At 55.4% G+C, this 20,537-nt stretch overlaps 2 protein-coding genes across 8 annotated transcripts in view; both read left to right on the top strand.

Annotated features, from left to right (window-relative positions):
- Positions 1–7,357, top strand: part of GDPD5 (glycerophosphodiester phosphodiesterase domain containing 5) — a 91,241-nt gene extending 83,884 nt beyond the window's left edge. For 2 of the 7 annotated variants that reach the window (XM_032259093.1, XM_032259094.1), the window contains 6 exons: positions 204–361; positions 656–803; positions 2,057–2,139; positions 2,663–2,677; positions 4,972–5,084; positions 6,348–7,357. In XM_032259093.1, the coding sequence (XP_032114984.1) occupies positions 204–361; positions 656–803; positions 2,057–2,139; positions 2,663–2,677; positions 4,972–5,084; positions 6,348–6,499 (669 nt within the window). In that variant the 3' untranslated portion in view covers positions 6,500–7,357. The remainder of the gene's footprint in view (positions 1–203; positions 362–655; positions 804–2,056; positions 2,140–2,662; positions 2,678–4,971; positions 5,085–6,347) is intronic. The other 5 variants (XM_032259095.1, XM_032259097.1, XM_032259096.1 and 2 more) reach the window with 5 other exon arrangements.
- Positions 7,358–9,643: 2,286 nt separating this feature from the next.
- KLHL35 (kelch like family member 35) lies at positions 9,644–19,227 on the top strand. The gene is made up of 6 exons (XM_032259092.1): positions 9,644–12,271; positions 13,372–13,556; positions 15,346–15,464; positions 16,138–16,326; positions 17,803–17,991; positions 18,900–19,227. Exons 1-6 carry the CDS (start codon positions 11,400–11,402, stop codon positions 19,086–19,088), a joined length of 1,743 nt encoding a protein of 580 aa, XP_032114983.1. The 5' UTR covers positions 9,644–11,399; the 3' UTR covers positions 19,089–19,227.
- The last annotated feature ends 1,310 nt before the right edge of the window (positions 19,228–20,537 follow it).

Here is a 20,537-nt window from a genome sequence, read left to right as displayed (position 1 = left end):
GTACTGACAGCAGGCCAGAGGGAAGCTTCCTGAGTTGCTGCCAGTGCGTTTTGCAGCCTTGGCTAGGACAGAGTCCTCCCCTGCTAATGAGTTTTCCTTGCCCACCAGGTCCCATCTCTTCACCCCACAGGGGCTCTGGGAAGGGTAGGTACTCTTTCCCCATTGTGCAGAGAAGTCTGAGGCTGCCCCTCTCCTGCCTACAGGTCCTGTGGCTGCCTAACAAGCAGAGGACCCTGGTGCGGAAGGTGGCTCCCGGCTTCCAGCAGACATCAGGCCTCAAGGAGGCAGTCACCACTCTGCGGAGAGGCCACATCCAGCGGCTGAACCTGCACTACACTCAGGTGTCCAGCCAGGAGCTCAGGTGCCTGCCCTGCCCCAGGAGAGGGTGGGACTGAGTCTCCCCCAGTTCTGCCACAACCACCCCCCAACACACACACACACACACAGTCGGGCAGAGGGATGAGCACATGGGAATCAGGCCCATGTGGTTCAGAGATGAGCGGGTGAGTGCGTCCCCGAGTGTGGCCCTCTGGAGTGACGTTCCTTTCTCCGGCCATGGCTGTGAGGTCGTGAAGAGGATGTGCTTTCTCAGCCCCCACACTGGGCCTGGAGCTACCAGAGTCCACATGCTGACCCGCCTCTCCCTGCCACACAGGGACTACGCATCTTGGAACCTGAGTGTGAACCTCTACACAGTCAACGCGCCATGGCTCTTCTCCCTGCTGTGGTGTGCAGGGGTCCCATCCGTCACCTCTGACAACTCCCACACCCTCTCCCAGGTGCCTTCCCCACTCTGGATCATGGTGAGTTGGGGGCAGTGGTGGAGCTGCCCATGGCCTGCTCTGACAACTTGGCAAGCTCTGTGCTTGGGGCTGACCCTGGGAGGTCTCTGCAGCGGTGGGGAGTCCGTGGACGGGGTGCAGGCTTGAAGCATGAGGAGGATTTCATGGCCTCTGGGACCTGCACTAAGGTCCTGGGAGGACCTGGGGCCTGATCCACAGGGAGAAAAGCATCACTCAGGGCCCTAGAGAAGTAGAGAGCTGCTTGGGTCTCTGGATTGGAGAGTAACAATAGGGCAGGAAAAGGAAGCATGGGCCAGGCTCACACCTATCATCCCAGCATTTTGGGAAGCAGAGGCAGGATGGTCACTTGAGCCCAGGAGTACAGCCTGGGCAACATAGTGAGGCCTTGTCTGTAAAAAAAAAAAAAAAAAAAAAAAAAAAAAAATTTAATTTGCTGGCAATGGTAGCATGCGCCTGTAGTCCCAGCTACTCAGGAGGCTGAAGTGGGAGGATTGCTTGAGCCCAGGAGGCGGAGGCTGCAGTGAGCTGTAATCACTCTAGCCTAGGTGACAAAATGAGACCCTGTCTCAAGAAAAAAAAAAAAAAAAAGAGTAGGAAACATTAAAATCTGCTCAGAGAACAGCAAATAAAATGCTATTTAGCTGGTTGACCGAACACCTGCAGACGGCTGGGTTCCCATCCCTGTTCTGCCCCAGGGAGCTGGGGGGCTCTTGACCTCCCTTCTGACAGTGGGGTAGTGGCTCCACCGCCACCTCCCTGAGCACACGGAAGGCAGACAGAGGGTGTCCTTATGGCTGAGAGAATGCAGTGCCAATGAATCAGACCCAAGCGTGGATGGTTATGTGGGAGAGGAGGGTGAAGGGAAGGCAGCCGGGGGAAAGACGGTAAGACTGCTGGGATGAGTCAGGAGAGATGGAGGGCAGGGCCACTGTCTTTCAGTATCTGGCTCCTGCTTTGAGGCCCCTGGGCACACAGACCTGCAGGCCTAGCACACGCCCCCTCTGCCCTGAGCACCATACAGTCCCCTGCTACCCTGAGAGCACACATGCACACAGACACACCCCAGCCCCCAGGCCCACAGCACCCGGAGCCCATGCCTGCAAAATGAAATCTTCTGCCCCCAGACTCCCTCAGGGTCCTCCCTTGCCCTTCCCCAGTGGCCACATGGGGTCCTCTGGCCCACGGACCTTAGTCTGGAACCTCAGTCTGGACTGGCCATGACTGGAAGTTGGCCTTGGGCCGTCTGTCCACAGCCCCCGGACGAGTACTGTCTCATGTGGGTCACTGCCGACCTGATCTCCTTCACCCTCATCGTGGGCATCTTCGTGCTCCAGAAGTGAGTAGGATCTGACCACTTCCGTGGCTGTCACTACCCTGCAGCAGGCCCAGCCCTTGCCCCAGCCAGGTGAACCTGCTCCTGAAGTCTGGGCCCCCAGCCAGGAGCAGGCCTGACCAGGGGAGAAGCAACACTCTGGTGGCCCCATCCTCCCTCCCTCCCTCGGACAGAGGCTGGGTGGCTTCTGGAATGAACATGGTGTCCGGAGCCAAGCTCTGCCTTGAGTGGCTGTGTGGGCTTAAATGAATTTCAGCTCCTCTCTGGGCTGGCCTGCTCACCCGTTAGCCAGGGCATGGGTTCCCACCAGCCCTCAGCAAGGTAGCTGGGGAGTGCTCAGTGGGGAGGTGTGGTTGGTCCCAGGGAGGGTCTAGGGCCAGCCCGGGGCCCCTACCCAGCCAGAAACTAAGGGGCCGGGATTTTATTCTTGACTGACGTTCTCTCTCTGTCCCATCCTGCTCTGATCGGCGCATGTCCCTCCTCTCTCCCCCTCCCCCTCTCTCTGCTGCACTCTGGCATCTCACAGCTATCACTTGATCAGGTAATTCCGGTGTGGTCTTCCTCCTCCTCCTGTTCCTCTTTCTCCCTCTTGCCATGCCTTTCTCCAGTTCTGTCTAAAAACCTGCCATGCACCAAGCCCTGTGCCTGGGTCACCTCGCAGACAGTGCCCTCGCCTGAAGCCTCCTTCACCCCTGCAATCCCCTTTTCTGTTCCTCCTGTCCCGCTGCCTCCCGCCGCCGTGTGTGTCCCTCTGCTCCCTGTTCCCATGGCCATTTCTGCAGGTGGGGACCAGTGTTTCCTTGACAGCATCCTGACCTGGCCTGTCTCTGCACCAAAGTGTCTCCCTCTGGGAGAGGGGACCCTGCCTGGGCACCCCCATCCCCCTGCCTCTGGCACTCACCAGGGCCTTCACGACCTGCCCAGGGCAGACCCTACCAAGTTTCTGTCTCTGTCTTCCAATATTCTCCCTCCCTGGCTCTGCCTCTACCACTGTTTACTCTTCCTGTTTATCTTTTTCTGCCTCTCCCATCTCTTTCTGTCTCTTCTTTACATTCTGTCTGACACGCATCCCTGCTTTGCTCCCCAACACACAGCGTTTTTCTCATTCCCCTCAGGGGACCCCACAGTGGCTGAGCTTCCGGTTCTGGATGTGCCTGGCTAAGAGACCCTGGCCTGACACTGTCCTGGGTTTCAACGTGAATTTCCAGGATGAGACCTAGAGTTTAGGGACCCAAGTCTCCCTCTGTCTAGTGCCTTAGACCATCCTGGGTCAGGCAGCTTCACCAACCAGCTTCTAGGAGATGCTGTCCCTGGCTGTGGTACATTCCCTGAGTCATTCCTCTGTTCACCCAGTTGACCAGCACCCGCGCATGCTGGCTGCTGCTGGGTCTAGTGCTATGCCTGCAGCAGGAGTTGGCCTTCTCATTTGGAGCCCCAGAGTGCCGGGGAGGCCACCCCATGGAGATTCAGTGGCTGGCCCAGACATGCTGGGTTTGCTCAGACAGCCAGGATGGTGTCATTGCTTCCTGGGGATCAGGAGAGGACTGCTGGCAGAAGAGACCCTGGGGGACAAGGCCAGGGGGAGGGATATCATTTCCCTTCGGGCCTTATTCTTTCATTAATTTACTCAACAAGTACAGGTCAGGCTCCCGGGACACGGCAGGCACTGATGGTGTCGGGCACAGCAATGAACAGAGAGAGACTTGCTCGCTGCCCTCAACGACTCACAGGGCAGCCAGCCCCGCCAGAGTGTTCGTGCCACCCCTACCTCCTGCTTTCTCCTTGTCTGCCTGCTCTGCTCATCCATCAGCCTGTCCATCTGTCTGTCCAATTCTGCTGCGCTGACCCCATCTAGAAATTTACAATTTTTTTTTGTGGAGTCTTGACTCCCTCCATCCCCCAAGCAGGGTTCAGTCCCTAAGGCAGTTGGGTTCTTGTTCCCAAGCTGATCACCCACTCCTCTTGGAGGAGACAGGGTTAAGAGTCTAATGATCCTTCTGCCTAGGTCCCAGGAAGGGTCTAAGTTCAGAGGCCAGGGACCTGGGGTTAGTTCAGAGGAACCACGGTAGTGAAGACAGTGGCCTCAGCTGGGCACAGGACCCTGAGTCCTTTCCACTCAGTGCCTGGTCCCTGCATGCCCTGTGCACGCCTCACCTCCCAGCCCATTCTTGAGTCAGTTTACCCCTACCTTGCACCTGTCTCTGCCATCAGAGGAGTCATGCTCCCCTCCCCATTAGAACTGCCAGGACAGAGCAGCAACTGGCCCCACTCCAAGTCACTCGAACCCCCTTGCCTTGGGAACCTGTGCAGACCAGCTCTGGGCAAAGCCCCCTACTGCCTGCCTCCACCTTTCCTTCCCTTCCTCTCAGGGGGTCTCCCCTCTGGCTTCGCTTACCCTGGTCATGATGGTAGAGCTATCAGAGACATCAATCAGCTGGGACTCCGAGATTGGTGTGTGCCCCAGCTTAGGGGGGGGACACTCAACAGAATGCCTACTGAGCTCTTCCTGCTTGCTCCCAAATCTGTCGCATTCAGAGAGCCAGGTGCATAACTGGGGACACCTGAGACAGAACTAACCAAACCTAGTCCTGGGCCAGGGCTGCTGACTGACAGCTCTGGAGGTAAGAGGGAAGCCGGGGAACCCTGGCTGAGAGTCAGTAGGCTCTGATTCAAGCCCCAGCTCCGCCCTCTCTGGGCCTGTTTCCCCATTGTACAGTGGGACAAGAGTCCTGCTGCCCTCTCAGGCCACATCCAGGGAGGCTCTGGAAGTAGGCAGGGTCCCTGCTCCAAGGAAGGGGTGGGAGGGACCTGATGCCCATAGGGCCGTCTCTGCAGGTGGCGCCTGGGTGGCATACGGAGCTACAACCCTGAGCAGATCATGCTGAGCGCCGCGGTGCGCCGGACCAGCCGGGACGTCAGCATCATGAAGGAGAAGCTCATCTTCTCAGGTGCGCAGCCCTGTAGACAGGCTGAGGCAGGCCCTGGGTTCAGCTGTCTACACCCCCCCATGCAAACAGATGTGTATGCACATACATTCACATGCAGCACATATGGGTAGGGAGACGGGCACAGACATACACAAACCCTCTGGTATTATACCCACACACAAAGGCACAAGCACAAGTGTGGAAACACACACCCCGCCACACACAGTCATCCACTCAGTGTCATCCACCATGGTTCGGTGTCATGGTTGGTGGGCAGGGGTGGGACAGGGAGAGGAGTCTTGTTTTGAAGGCCCATCCCACTTTGCCTGGTTTGTACTCGGATCCTACAATATTGGCCTCATCCTTGCTCTCTGCCAGTCCCTGTCAACATTCCCAGGCTGATGGAGGCGGCAGCTGCATTAACAGAGGCATGGGAAGTTGAGTTCCTGCATTGGGAGTGCTGGGGGAGGGTGTGGTCAGACTGCCTGGGCAGTGAGGAAGGCATTGGGTGCCTGATACATTGAGATGGGGAGGATGTGGAGGAGGTGCTTCGGTAAAGGCTTCCAGATGAGGGCTGAGTGAGCTCAGGGAAGGAAGGACATTCCAGATGGGCATGGCATGTGTGCAGAGGTGGCAAGGGAGCACCGCTTGCCTGGGCACCAAGAAGGAAGTGAGGCAGCTCCATGGGGGCGAGATCTACTCAGCAGAGCTTTCTTGAGCCTCTGCTCTGTGCCCAACACTCTACCACACCCTGGGGACACAGATGCCTAGAGCACACCCCTGTCCTTGAGGTGTTTCGGGGGCCCAGGCAGCAACCATACAGAATGTGGCCAGACAGAGGGAAACAGGGGCTGGGGTGGCCATGAGGAGGCCCCAACCCAGCTTGGGGCTCCGATGAGGCTCCCAGGAGGCTGAGTGACAGAAGAGAAGATGTGAGCCACACTATAGGAAAAGGAGGTGTTGTTGGGGAAGTCACTCCTGAGAGAGGGGCCGACACACACCAAGGCCCTTAGAAGAGTGGACACATGGGTGCCAAGCTCAGGGGCACAGGTGGTTTTCTGTAGCTGCAAAGTGGAGTCCCAGGGGACAGCAGACAAAGGCGAAGCTAGAGTGCTCAGCAGAGACCAAAGGGGCTTTGAGTGCCAGGCTCAATGTCAACCTGAGCCCAATGGTTTCATCCGCCTCCAAGTGCCTGGCTGGGTGGTGCAGCCTTCCCACCCTGTCTGTCAGCCATTCTCATGACTGCCTCCTCCCCAATTCACATTCTGTCTCCCTCTGGCCCAGCAGAGATCAGCGATGGCGTAGAGGTGTCCGACGAGCTCTCCGTGTGTTCAGACAACAGTTACGACACATATGCCAACAGCACCGCCACCCCTGTGGGCCCCCGAGGGGGTGGCAGCCGTGCCAAGACCCTCACAGAGAGGAGTGGGCGTTAGCTGAAGGCATGTCTGTCCCACCTGTACCTGACACAGAAGCCAGGGGAGCCTAGGAGAGCTGGCAGAAGCGTGTCTGAACTCGGAGTGCTCTGGGAGCGGGCTCCACAGCCTCCTCGTGGGATCCAGCCCCTTGTCAGCCACAGCCTCTCTTGAGGGAGACTCCTGTCCTTTAAGCCCAGCTGGCCCAGGACTCAAGCCTCTCAGATGCCCCCACAGGCCTGGGGCTCCTTCTGGGAAGTATGGGACTTAGGGCTTGGTCCCCCCCTTCTGAGGCCCTCTCCTGTATCCCAACCTGAAGCTTTGATGGGTCATGGGCCATGCCATACCCCCTGTGACAATGGAGGGTGCGGATACTCACCTGTGCCATCTGTCCTCCTGTCTGCTATGAGGCCACTGAGTTCTCCATTGTTATCCTGCCCCACGGGCCTGGGCCAGGCCTCTACCTGAAGCAACTCTGCTCTTCCTGTCAGTCTCAAAGCACAAGGAGGTTCGGCCCAGGAGGAAGCCAGCTGCAGTGTGGAGACACGTCCTCCTCCCCACCTCATGCCACCGCCAGCCCCCTGCCCCAGGAGCAGGCCTGAGCATGTCCCCTGGGAGCAGCTGGAGATGGCCAGAAGTGAGAGCTCAGGACTACTGAATCCCATGCCCAAGTGTCCAGCAGACCTCAGGGCCGAAGGGTCCCTCAACCCAGGAGTCCACAGACTGATGTGACCTCAGGTTCCCACATTAGTGGCCACAGGGCAGGGCCCACCTGGGAAAAGTGTTTTGGACATGGTCAGAGTGGGTGTGTGGCTAAATAGGCCCACAACAGAGGGAACCCAAGGGCCTCGGCCAATACGATTAAAGCTGCCATCTTGATGTGTGTTGTCTCTGAATTGCCAGCAGGCGTGGGGTTCAAGCGTGCTGGGTCTAGGTTTCAGTTCTGACCCTACAATTTGAGGAGGAACCATTCTCAGGAATGAATGGGAAAGTGGCAGGATGGTGCCTCCTCTTCCCTGGGTCCGAAACGATGCCCATGGCTGGGAGCCGGTATCCTCACATGGTGGATGGGGAGACAGTCTTAGACAGGTAAAGTGACTTCCAAAGGCCACACAACTTAGAACAGGCCAAGCCAGAATCCCACTCAGACTCTTGCCCCAGCGCATGTGTGTGCCTCCCATAAGCAGCTAGGAATGACACACAGAGTGGGAGGGCTCCTAGGTCCAATGGCAGTGGGACTGGCAGGTGCCCTCGCAGCCACACAAAGGCATTGTGAGCCTCCTGGCAATGCTGGGACAAGCCCTTAGCTCAGGAGACCTCTTCCTGGCAGGGATTTGGCTTTGACTTCTCCGAGCTTTGGACCTGCCTGAGGAGGGCCCATGCCCAGGACTGGGGGGCGCCTGGGCTGAAAGCCAAAGTCCAGCCCTGGGACCACAGGTGTCCTTTCCTTTCAACCCTTGCAGCCTCTGCTGTCTGTGGGCAGGGGTCAGCGGTGGAGTTGCAGCAGGCCTGTAACTCCCCTCTTTGTCCTGGTCATGGGTGTGTCCTGAGGGAAAAAGGGGAGGCTGAGCCCCAGCCTCAGCCTGCATCAAATTAACTCCATGCTTCCTGGGAGCCAAGTGGTATGTCTCTTCCAAACAGGGATCTTCTGAATAGAATTCTTGAGTCTAGGAGATTCTGGCACCTTATAGGTAAAAAGGAAAAAAGCCCCCTGCAAATGTTGGAAGCTCCACTGGACCCCCACAGTAACCTTGAGGACTGGCCCTCCTGTCTGTGCTACTGAATGCCTGGCAGGTGCTCTGCCTCCTGGGGCAGAGGTAAGCTCCCACCTCTCTCTGGGCTAAGGGAGTGAGACTCAGAGCCACTGTGCCCCCACACATGCTTAGTCACGTTGGCATCTTCGTGGTCACACAGCCACATGTCCACACCCTGCCAATGCTACACCGTCACTTTATTCCATGCACTTCCACAATTACACACAGTCACCCTGGAACCTCCATGCCCACAACTGCATGATGACACCCCTCCCACATCCCTACTCCAGCACCATACACCTTCAAACCCACCCTCATTCAGGAACAAGGGCAGCACCAGGTCACCCCCAAACCCAGGCACACCAAATCCTGGAGTTGCACACACAGTCAATCCCACTCTTACGCCCCTTTCTTTGCCTCTCTCCCAGGGCTAGTCCAAGAATGGAACAAAAGCCCAACATCCCCCTCCCCACTCGCTTCTCCCTTCCCCTCCCTCCCCCTTCCTCCTGGCGTCCAGCCCCTTTGTCCTCCCGCAGCTGAGCCCGAGCAGGAGTCAGGCACAGCGGCAGGAACACTGGAGCCTGGGCTGCTAGGGGTGTGGGCAGCAGGCACAGACCGGAGTGATACCTGAGAGCAGCAGCTGCGGAGCACTTGGGAGAGGGCGTGGCCAGGTAAGCGCCAGGTGTGAGGGGCAAGGCTTACGCTGCAGGGCTGCCGGCTGCGGGGTGTCTGCTAGTCCGAGTGTGGGTTTGTGTGACTGGATGTGGATGTGAGAAAAAGACAGTGATAGTGGCATGTTCGAGTTAACTTCTACAGCCTGGGCCCTTCAGTCTGCATCATGACCCCTGGCTTGAAGTGCCTAGATTCAGCCTAGAAGGGAGGATACCCATTGAGCTCTACCTGGGAATTTTTACCTTCCGTGTTCCAACTGGGTGTCCTTCAGCCCCCAGACTGGGGATCCCCAGAGTGAATGCTGGATCTGATGACCCTGTGTGTCCAGAGTGCCCAGTGCAATAGAAAGTAAAATGAAAAAATACTGACACACTTCTAGGAGGGGACTCTCCCTCCCCAGGGAACTGCTTGTGCTGTGGGACACCTCTGGAAGAAGTCCATCCTTATGCTGATGAGACCTGTCCTCTTGATGAGAGGACTACTCAGAGCGTAGTTGCTTTCTGGGCCAGTGGAGGACAGACTGTTTGCAGCATGATCAGTCCTGGCTGCTCCTTGGGACATACCCCATCCTGGCAAGTGTGGCATGCAAACCCTGGAGCCAGGTGCATTCAGGATCCAGCCTCTCCACTTGGGCAGAAGTAGTTAACTTTCGCCGGGCGCGGTGGTTCACGCCTGTAATCCTAGCACTTTGGGAGGCCGAGGTGGGTGGATCACCTGAGGTCAGGAGTTCAAGACCAGCCTGGCCATCATGGTGAAACCCCATCTTTAAAAAAAAAAAAAGTGGTTAACTTTCTTGCACACCAGGGAGCTCATTTCTCATGATGCTGGGCAGGGGATCCACTGCCCAGGATGACCAGGGCATGAAAGCCAGGCTGACACTGAGCAGGATGTGACCTCCAGAGGCGGCAGAGCAGCTGGGAGCTGAAGGATGGAAGGAGAGGCAGGGAGCAGAGGGTGGACCTGAGCCTTCTAGAGTAAGCAGACGGATAGGAGGGAGCTCCCTGTCCCTGGAGGTGTGCAAGCAGAGGTGCGTGTCCATAATGGCCAAATCATAACCAGCACGGCCCAGCCCCTCAGTCTGCAGAGCCTGAGGGGCTCACAACACCCTCCGCTGAGCCTGGCTGCAAACCTCTGAAGGGCAGGTGTCCTGTGTGTGCTTGTTTCCCTTATGTCAAAACTAAAGGGGCAGGGGTGGGCTAAAGAAACTTCTCAGGGTTGTGAGGATGAAATTAAATCATGTCTATAAAAGCAACTGGCACACACAGTGTCCTCGATTCCTCTTGAGTAAAAACAATGTAGGGAAACACTCATGTAGCTCATACTATGTGCTAGCACTTTTCATACAGCCCATGTAACAGTCATGAAGCCACAGCCCTGGGAGGTAGGCATTATGATCCCATTCAGATGAGATAACTGAGGCCAGGGCGGGCAGGTGAGAGGAGTGACTTGCCTTGGCGACACACCGTGAGCCAGTGGCAGGGACAGGGTTAGAATCCCCATTTGTCCCTAGAGTTCTTTCCACTTGCTGACGCTGCTACCTGGAGAACACCAAGAGAACTCACTAGACACAGGGCCAGCTTCCCTCAGCCTGGGCTCTAACCTGCCCTCCTTTCAGAATTGTCCTCAGCTGGAAGGGACACCCTCCCTGACTCCCTTCCACCCGGGTTCAGCACCCCTTCTTATGAACTCCCCTAACACTCGGTGCCTGCCTGAGGCAACCCCGCCAGGCTGGGAGCTCCGGGCACACCCAAACTATGGTTGTCTTTCTCACTGCCTGGCACTGAAAAGGCTCCCAATAAATACTTGTTGAAACCGTTTGCGCGAATGCTGTGTGTATGAATTCTGTCTGCCGGGGGAGTGCTCAGGGTGTGGTCAGTGCCAAGCACCTACCAGAGATCCGCAGGAGACAGGCTGGACTGAGCAGAGGACTGTGGAGTTACTGTACCCTCTCTCCCCTGCACACGCACACACTGGGTCTCTGTGGGGCAGCCTGAGTCCCTCCACCCAGGGCTTCAGCTCATCACGGGATCTTCCTTACACAGATATATTTCCAGGTTCCAGTAACCTCCCTGCCCTACCGATTCAGACCCCGGGCGGCCAAGGCGCCCTGCTGTTAGTAGCCTGCCGCACCGCCCTACCCCTGCTGGAGTCCCTAACGCCGCCTCCGCTGTTGGAAATCGTTCCTTTATTAGACCCTCCTCCGATTACCCTATTTGAGAGCGCGCCATCTGTCTCCTGCAGATATCGATAGGAAAACGCTTAGCAAGTCTGAAGAACCGAAAAGGGCACTGTGTCTGAGTGGGTACGCAGGGCAGAATGTCGTGCTGGTGAGGCAGGACTGGGTCACTGTCGCCATAAGGAACCTGGACGGTAGACGGAGGGGGGAGTCGCTGATGGAATGGTCAAGGGAGGGAATAAACGGATGAGGACGGTTCCCTCTCCCCCGCGCAGCCAGGTGGCTTCCCCGACGTTGTTTGTGTTCTCTCCCCGGCAGGATGCGGGAAGCCCCTGGGCCGGAGGAGTCGGAGCCGGGCTGCGAGCCGCCGTGTGCGGGCCAGTGCCACGCGCAGCGCGTGCTGCAGACCCTCAACGCGTACCGGCGGAGCGGCACCCTCACCGACGTTGTGCTGCGAGCCGGCGGCCGCGACTTCCCTTGCCATCGCGCGGCGCTCAGCGCGGGCAGCGCCTACTTCCGCAGCTTGTTCGCGGCCGGGCGACCCGAGCGCGTCCTGGCCGTGGTGCCCTTGGTGGCCGACGCGCCGGGCTCCGGCCCGGCCGGGACGGCGGCGGCACTGGCCGTGGTGCTCGATTACGTGTATGGCGCGGGCGCGCGGCTGCGCGCGGAGGACGAGGCGGCGGCCGTGCTGGCGCTGGCGGAGCGGCTGGGCGTGGCGGGCCTGCGCGAGGCCTGCGTGCGATTTCTCGAGGGCCGCCTGCGCGCCGCCAACAGTCTGGCGCTGCGCCGCGTGGCCGCCGCCTTCTCGCTGGCCCCGCTGGCCGAGCGCTGCGGCCGGGTCCTGCGCCAGGCCTTCGCCGAGGTGGCGCGCCACGCCGACTTCCTGGAGCTGGCGCCCGACGAGGTGGCGGCGCTGCTGGCGGACCCCGCGCTGGGCGTGGCGCGCGAGGAGGCCGTGTTCGAGGCGGCCATGCGCTGGGTGCGCCACGACGCGCCTGCCCGCCGCGGGCAGCTGCGACGCCTGCTGGAGCACGTGCGCCTGCCCCTGCTGGCGCCCGCCTACTTCCTGGAGAAGGTGGAGGCTGACGAGCTGTTGCAGGCCTGCGGCGAGTGCCGCCCGCTGCTGCTCGAGGCCCGCACCTGCTTCATCCTGGGCCGCGAGGCCGGCGCGCTGCGGGCCCGGCCGCGGAGGTACGGCCGTCGTTTCCTAGCCTCCCGCCCTCCGTTCTTCCCACCTTCTTCCACCGTTCATTCATTCCTTCACCATCCTTTAGTACTGCCTCTTGATTATATTCAGTCATTCGTTGAACATTTTAGAGTCTCTTTGCTCAGAATTCTGCCCTTGAAGAGTTAACAGGCCAGTCAGGGAGATGCAGAGATCCCACACCTGGGGCACACTTTCCTCCTTGCAACCGTGAGAGTACTTATTACTCTACGAAAGTTCTGTGCAGGGTACAGGGACGTGGAAGTGATTTGGAAACACTCTTTGCCTTCTGGGAGCTCGCAGACTAATGAGGGATGGAAATAGGCAGGGGCGTGGGGAAAGAGTGAAAGCGGCCTGCCTCACCCATGGAAAGCTGGACTGGGAGACTGGGTAGAGTAGTCCTCAGTCACGCCCCCAGGAACGACACTATCTCTAACGGTAAGCTCAGGGCCTGGGACACAGATGCTTAGTATGTGCCAAAGGAATTAGAAAACCAGTGGCTAAAGGGTATGGAAATTCTGGTGGGGTCAGATGCCTGAGGGGTCAGTGAGAGGGAAGCATGGTTTGCTGAAAGGGTGAGTTAGGGATGAGGGGATGTCATAGGAGGAAGGCAGCAGAATCAGAGGTTGGAGGTGAGAAAAGGGTGCTGAAGATGAGTTAGCCCACAAACAAATCTGGGCTTGAATTACAGCTCTGTCGCTTAATGGCTGCATGACTGGGCACGCCATGGTATGTGAGCCTCAGTTTCCTCCTCTGTGAAAGGGGTAATAATCCCTACTAATAGAACTGTCATACGGATTAAACAAGGTGATTTTTCTAGGTGAGGGCAAGGGATCTGTAAGGATTGTTTTTTCTGTAGTTTAGAGGTCAGCAGAATGCAGTAAGAATTAGCGATTCTCTTCCCATTAATACCCGCAGGGAAAGTTGGAAGTGGCAGAGTCCAGCGGGAGTGGGACCTGAGGGTTGATGGGTGGGGTGATGGCAGAAGCGCATGAAAGGAAGTGGGACAGTGCATTGTGGTCGAGAGGGTGACAGAGGGCCGAACTTGGGTGCGGCCCAACAGGCACTGGGCTTATCCGCACGCCAGATTCATGGACCTAGCTGAAGTGATCGTGGTCATCGGCGGTTGCGACCGCAAAGGTCTCCTGAAGCTGCCCTTCGCCGATGCCTACCACCCAGAGAGCCAGCGGTGGACCCCACTGCCCAGCCTGCCCGGCTACACTCGCTCAGAATTCGCCGCCTGTGCTCTCCGCAATGACGTCTACGTCTCTGGTGAGGGTGGGGCCGCAAAGGGAGCTCATACGGGATTGGCTAGTCGCCTCTCGCAATCCTCCCCCTTTGCTTTTCCCTCCAATCGGGAGAGGAAGGGGGGATGTTTTCTGATAGCCTACAGTTATTGGCTGAAGTGAGCAGAAAATACGGGGGTGACCCGCCCTTTATTCAGCAATGTCAATTTCAATTCCTATGATTACTTTTTGTTCTGAGCCGTCTTCCTAGGGAATTCAGTTCGTGTTAGTATTAATAATCACTTCATCTAGCCTACTGTGTGCCAGACATTATGCTAAGCAGCTTACATTGGTTATCATTTAATCCCCATACAATGCTGTTTACAGATGAGGAAGGCTCAAAGAGCCTCAGAATTTCCCCAGTTGTCTCAAAAATGGCAAAGCTAGGAGGAACACAAAGCTGTTTGATACCAACAAACTGTGTCCTCCCTGAGGCTCAATCCCTAAAGTCTCAGAGAAGCATAAAACACAGCCCTTGCTCCCCTGGTGTCCTGCAGAGGAGAGACAGACTTCACTTTACCACCAGGCAGAATGTGATCAGAACTCTCAGAGTCCCCAGATGATCTGGAATGCCACTCAGGGAATCTGTCCCAGCTTCATGGAAGGGATGACTTTACAGCTGGACCTTGAGAGTTGGAGGGAACAGTATAGGCAGAGGCACAAGGGCAAAGACATGCAGAAAGGAACCCTGGGCACTTGGGGCTCTGAAGCACAGGTTAAGTATCATAGGTGAGGCAGGAGTCAGATCAGGGAGGCTTTGAGTCTGGGGCTAAGTAGATTGAACTTGATGTTGTAGTGAGTTATGGGTGCCTGCAAAGGATAAGGAGCAGGAAAATAAGCCGTGGAGGCCTCAGAGACCACACATTACCACTGGACAATTTATTCAAGGTCGTTAATGGCTCTGAGCAACATGTGGGGCCTCTGTTGGGTGCCACTAGAAATAAACAAAGATGGGGCTACCAAACAGATGTGGCTCTGGTCACAGGCTCAGGCTTAGGGATACAGTTAGGGTTGTCCGCAGGGAGGCTCCCATTCAGAGGTGAAACCCTGACCAAGATCCCCAGGGTGGCTAGGCATGGGAAGAAAAAGTCCACAGCCTGCATCCCCAGTGTCTGGTCCTATAGGGCATGCCATGTCCTCCAGCGGCACCAATGCTGGGCCTGGAGCCAGGAGCTCTGGTTCTGCCCATTGCTCTGACAAAAGGCCATGTAGTCTTCAGGTCGTTGCTGGTCTCTAAGCCTCATCTGAGTTTCTTGGATGTAAATTTGGTGTAGTATTCCCAATACCTCATGGAGGGATGAGATCAGAAATGAAATTGTGCAGGTGAAGGCAGAAGGAAGGGAGGGTTACTGGGCCACCCTCTACCCCTCCTGGCTCCCAATGCAGGTTGCTCTGCTTTTCCTGGGTCCCCAGCACATTCCAGATGTTTGCCTTGGGTACCCTTTGTACTCTTACCTTTAGTACAGCAGTCCCTTCTTTGCTCCACTGAGCACAGAGCCTGACACACCACCACCACTGCCCAATGAAAACCAGCCCCTTCTTCCTGAATCTTTCAGGCTTCTCCCTTCAAGACTCCTAACTCAGACCTTCTCACCACTTACTCAGAGCACACTGTCTGGGTCACAGGCCCAGAGTCTTACACCAGCTCAAGGGGAACTCCTCCTGCTGCCTTCCCTTAACCCTTCTTTTGGATCTGGGGGCCCTAGTTTCTAGCCCTTTGGGGGTGCTGGGGATAGCAAGACAGCTGTGGGCAACAGGTGCTTCTCTCTCCCTAGGAGGCCACATCAACAGTCACGATGTGTGGATGTTTAGGTCCCATCTGCACACCTGGATCAAGGTAGCCTCTCTGCACAAGGGCAGGTGGCGGCACAAGATGGCAGTTGTGCAGGGGCAGGTAGGCATGAGCTGCAGCTGCTGCCCTGGGACCCAAGGTACAGATCTGTGGATGTCCTGGAGGGAGGTTCTCTAAAACCCTCTTTTTGTAAGAAGGGTCTGAGGCTCCCCGAAAAAGAAAGAGACTTGTCCAAGGTCACATAATAATACTGATGCTAATAATAATAGCAATTACTGTAACAGTAACAGCCTGATGGTCAAGGGTGTAGGCTCTGGGGCCATACAGTCTAGGTTCGAAGGTTGACTCTGCTACTCAAGACAAAAAGAATCTGTCAATTATCTTTGTAAGCTACATCCCGAATCCAGAAACACAAATAAAAATGCTTCTTAGAATCAATTAAGTGGGGTGGTAAAGTCTTAATACTAGCTATTATTATTAAGCATCAGCTTGGTGTCAGGTATTCTACAGCTCTAACCCGCATTCAGTACCCATCCTAGAGAGAGGCAGGTCTTATTATCCCCGGTAAATGAGAGGAAACCGGCTCAGGGATGTACAGCAACTGAGTGGAGGACGCCCAGGTGGTGGCAGCGCTGGGCTTCCGGGTTGGTTTGGTACTGAAGCTGGGTTGGGGACAGGTTAGTTTCCAGCTCAAAGACTGTTAAGACTGAAGCAGCGAGGCCGAGGGGCCTAAGGCCCTGACTCCTGGCGCCCTGGCCCATGTCCTCACTTGCAGCTGTTCGCGGTGGGTGGCTTCGACGGCCTGAGGCGCCTGCGCAGCGTGGAGCGCTACGACCCCTTCTCCAACACCTGGGCGGCCGCCGCACCCCTCCCGGAGGCCGTGAGCTCGGCAGCGGTGGCGTCCTGCGCGGGTCAGCTCTTCGTGATCGGGGGTGCCGGGCAGGACAGCGTCAACACGGACAAGGTGGGCGCGGGCGTCGGGAGGCTGCAGCGCCCAATGTGTGCCAGGCGCAGAGCTGGGCATTTCCATGCCCTTGTCCATTTCTTTACTTAATCCCATCAACAGCCCAGACAAATCACCTCCATGTTTCAGGCAAGGAAATGAGCAGAAAAAATGACCCCAAGGTCACACAGTGGGTCAGCAGCATACCAAGACTCAAATGTTTGGGCTGGTGTCATGTAAGTTTCATAGATTTTAAAAATTAAGGGCAAGATAGTTAAAATGCTTTTGTTCCATTCCAAAAATAATACACTCATTACTGAAAACTTAGAAAACACAAAATAGAAAAAAAAATCACCCATAATCCCACTGTTTAGGCAGAGCTGCTATTAATATTTTGGTACATTGCCTTCCAGGCTTCCACTGAATTTTGTTTTTCTTACAATTTTGTGTTCTGTTAGTAGAATTTTGCATCCTGCTTTTTATTCTAATTTAAGTATGAGCACTTTCCACGTGCTTAGCAACTTTACAGCTGTTATTTCAATGTCTGTACTATTCCACTTGGTGGATGAACTAGAGTCTACTCATCTTTTATTGTTGGATATTTAGGCTTTTTGCAAATAAAAATCTTTATTATAGCAGTTCCTTCCCTCCCCTGATGGCTCATAGGCCTGTGGTCCTGAGACCTATTTCCCAAATTAGGAAATTTGTGCTCAGCCTTCTTTATTCCCTGACCACATTCTTCCAGCAAACCCTCCTGGAGCCAAGTGATGGGCACTCATGGTGGGAGGCCCCATTTAACACCATCCCGTGTGGCACTGATTTATTATATGCTGCTGTGGGGGTTCCCCAAGGAAACAGTTGAGGAAACAGAGTGAGGTGAGCAGGCAACTGTATAAAAACTGTTAAGGGCATCAGAAACACCCATGGGCATGTGGACAGCTGTAGGAATAGGACTGCAAGACACCTCAGTTGGAATCTTATGACCTGAGAGCACCAGGAAAAGAGAGTTGACAGTGTATGCAGCCAGGAACACATCCCTGTGGGGGGTCTGCTCTATAACCCTTTATAACCCTAAAGCAGACAGTACCTCTCCCAGCTCTGTATGATGTGCTCCTGTGATTCATCTCACATGAGGCGCCTGTGTTCTCCATCAGAGGAGAGGCTGTTCCAGCGAGGGGAGGAGGAGTGGAAATACCAGGGAAGCCTGGAAGGATGGGGTGGCATTTGAGCAGGACCTTGAAAGATGAGGAGGCTTTGGACAAAGGGAGTCCAGAGGCAGAGGATAGAACATAGAACTAGATGGAGAGCTCTTGAGGGCAGGAACTGTGGATCTCCCCTTCCCTCCCAGATGCTGGCTCGGGCCTGGTGGACATTTGGCAGATGTTGTTTTGAATGAGTGCCCCTAGGGGAGAGAGGTGGCAGCGTGTGGGCAGTGGGGCAGTTGCAGCGTCGGGAGGGCAGTGAGGCTTCATCACCACTGCCCCTCTTGCCCCTCAGGTACAGTGCTTTGACCCCAAGGAAGACCAGTGGAGCCTGCGGTCACCAGCACCCTTCTCACAGCGGTGTCTCGAGGCTGTCTCCCTGGATGACACCATCTATGTCCTGGGGGGTCTCATGAGCAAAATCTTTACCTATCATCCAGGCACAGATGTGTGGGGGGAGGCAGCTGTCCTCCCCAGCCCTGTGGTAAGTGGAAGCTTCAAGGCAGGAGAGCAGAAGCCATTTCTAAGGCTCTATTTCCTGGAGCTTGTGAATCTGGTGTGACTCCATGCTTGGTGGTTTTATTATACATAGTTCTCTAGCTTTGTCCTCAGTGATAGTGAACCATGCATTTCACAGATGAGGAGATTGGCCTTAGAGAGCTTCAGCACCTAGGCCCTGTTAAGGCAGAGCCTAGAACTCTGCAGTTCCAAGTGCTGTGGCTTTGGGTGGGAGTTTGGTCTAAATGACCCTGCGGTTTCTCCTGCCCTAAGGCCACTGCTGGTAACCAATCATGGGGAAAGGGGTAGGAAAGGGACTTGCTAAGTTCTGCTCTCTAGTGATATGAGGCCCAAGTCCTGGAAGCTCTGGCCCCTGCAGTTCCTTGCCTCCCCTACCTTCATCTCCATCCCCCGAAATTCCAGAGACTATACAGGTATGGCCAGACTGGTGGTCTCTGCCAGTTCTGACCTTTGGTGACCTTAAGAGGGTGAGATTTCTGGCTTCTCTGAGTCTAAGACTCTAAGATGGTGGCAGTGGAGATTATTGTTACTGGTGTGCTTACCATATTCCAGGCTTTATGTAAAATGCTTTATATGCTTAACTCCCATTAACTGTTAAGGGAACCCTGTGAAGAAGGCACTCTTGTTCTTCTCCCTTTGCAGATGAGGAAACTCCGGTCCAGAGAGGTTAAGTGACTTGCCTAAGGCCATTCACTGAGTAAGGGTCAAGCCAGAGCTTGAACTCTGGTCCATCCGGTTTCCTTCCTCTCTGCAGGCCAGATTGCCTGCTCACAGTCTGTGGGTCAAGGTTCTATTATCTGGCCTGGCCAGGTAAGGACAGAAGGAGCACAGGCTGGACCTGATAGTTAATTGTGTTTCTGTTTGTCCACCCAGGAGAGCTGTGGAGTCACTGTGTGTGATGGGAAGGTCCACATCCTTGGTGGGCGGGATGATCGCGGAGAAAGCACCGATAAGGTCTTCACCTTTGACCCCAGCAGTGGGCAGGTGGAGGCCCAGCCATCCCTGCAGCGCTGCACCAGCTCCCATGGCTGTGTCACCATTGTCCAGAACCTGGGCAGGTGACTCAGATTGGACAGCCTGAGCCAGGAGGCAGAAAGGCAAGCAGAGCTCAGGCGTACACTCCTCTCTCTCATGGCACCTCCACGCAAACAGCCCTTAATGGTCCCTTTTCTTGCAGAAATAAAACCTTGTCCAGCCTGTCCAAGATGGTGAAACCCTGTCTCTACTAAAAATAAAAAAATAAAAATTAGCCAGGCGTGGTGGGGGGCACCTATAATCCCAGCTACTCAGGAGGCTGAGGCAGAGAATTGCTTGAACCCAGAGGTGGAGGTTGCAGTGAGCCGAGATGGCGCCACCGCACTCCAGCCTGGGCGACAGAGGAAGAATCCATCTCAAAGACAAACAAACAAACAAAAAAACCAAAAACTTTGTTGGATCTGTGTTCCAGCTGCAGTCTGCCCTCCTGGAGATGGAATGTCCAATATCTGCTCCCTGTGTGTACTCTTTATGAGGCACTTTCATACCATTGCAGTCTGTTTGAGCTGTCACAGACTGCAATGGTATGAAAACTATCACAAAACACCTTAGACTGGGTGATTTATAGACAACAGAAACTTATTTCTCACAGTTCTCAAGGCTGGGAAGTGCAAGATCAGGTGGCCAGCAGATCTGGTGTTTGGTGAGGGTGCTCTGCTTCATAAATGGTGTTCTCTTGCTGAGTCTTCTCATGGTAGAGGGAGGCCAGGCAGCTCCCTCCGACCTCTTCTATGAGGGCTCTCATCCAACTCAGGAAGGCCCTACCCCCATTCGCGAACAATTTAATCTCTTCCCAAAGGCCCTACCTCTTACTACTATAGCTTTCGGTATTAGGTTCTGACATACATTATCTCATTTACTTTCAAAAGAGTAATGTGGGCATTTTTAAAAAACTATAAAATATTTCATGCATAAAAAGAACCTGTTATATATATAAACAGTTAAAGAATAATAAAATGTCTGTTTCCCACCACTTAGAAAGACATGGTTACAAACACCTCTGTAGGCCTGTGTCCATTCCCAAACACATCGCTTCCCACACTCCTCCCAGATGAAGTTACCGTCCTTAAATTTGAGATGATCAGTACTCACTGCTAGGAGCCAGATACAAGGGGGGTGTCGGGGCTCCCCTACTCATGGAAGAGGCAAAACCAAAAAGTAATGAATCCCTGAACAACCACGGAGTGGAGGCTCACAGCAAACTGCAGGCTCAGGGTGTGGGCACCACAGCCACAGGCCTCTGAGAATGCAGCCACCCTGCTCTGCACCAGATCCTGTGAGGTGCCCAATGTCAATGGGGGCACAAGTTCCTGATGGCACTGTACGCCTGGGGCACTGGGCACAGTGGCTCACACCTATAATCCCAACATTTTGGGAGGTCAAGGTTGGTGGATCATGAGGTCAAGCATTCGAGACCAGCTTGGCCAACATAGTGAAACCCCATCTCTACTGAAAATACAAAAATTTAGCTGGGCA

Source organism: Sapajus apella, unplaced genomic scaffold (assembly GCF_009761245.1).
Source record: "Sapajus apella isolate SASKATOON/1434 unplaced genomic scaffold, GSC_monkey_1.0 scaffold106, whole genome shotgun sequence".
In the NCBI taxonomy this organism is placed as follows: Eukaryota; Metazoa; Chordata; class Mammalia; order Primates; family Cebidae; genus Sapajus; species Sapajus apella.
This window is presented reverse-complemented; position numbering and strand designations above follow the sequence as displayed.

Coding starts and splice junctions, on each gene's coding strand:
- KLHL35 (XM_032259092.1), top strand. CDS start 11,400: ATGCGGGAAGCCCCTGGGCCGGAGGAGTCGGAGCCGGGCTGCGAGCCG. Junction 13,557..15,345: donor CAATGACGTCTACGTCTCTG/GTGAGGGTGGGG, acceptor CTCTCTCCCTAG/GAGGCCACATCAACAGTCAC. Junction 17,992..18,899: donor CTGTCCTCCCCAGCCCTGTG/GTAAGTGGAAGC, acceptor TTGTCCACCCAG/GAGAGCTGTGGAGTCACTGT.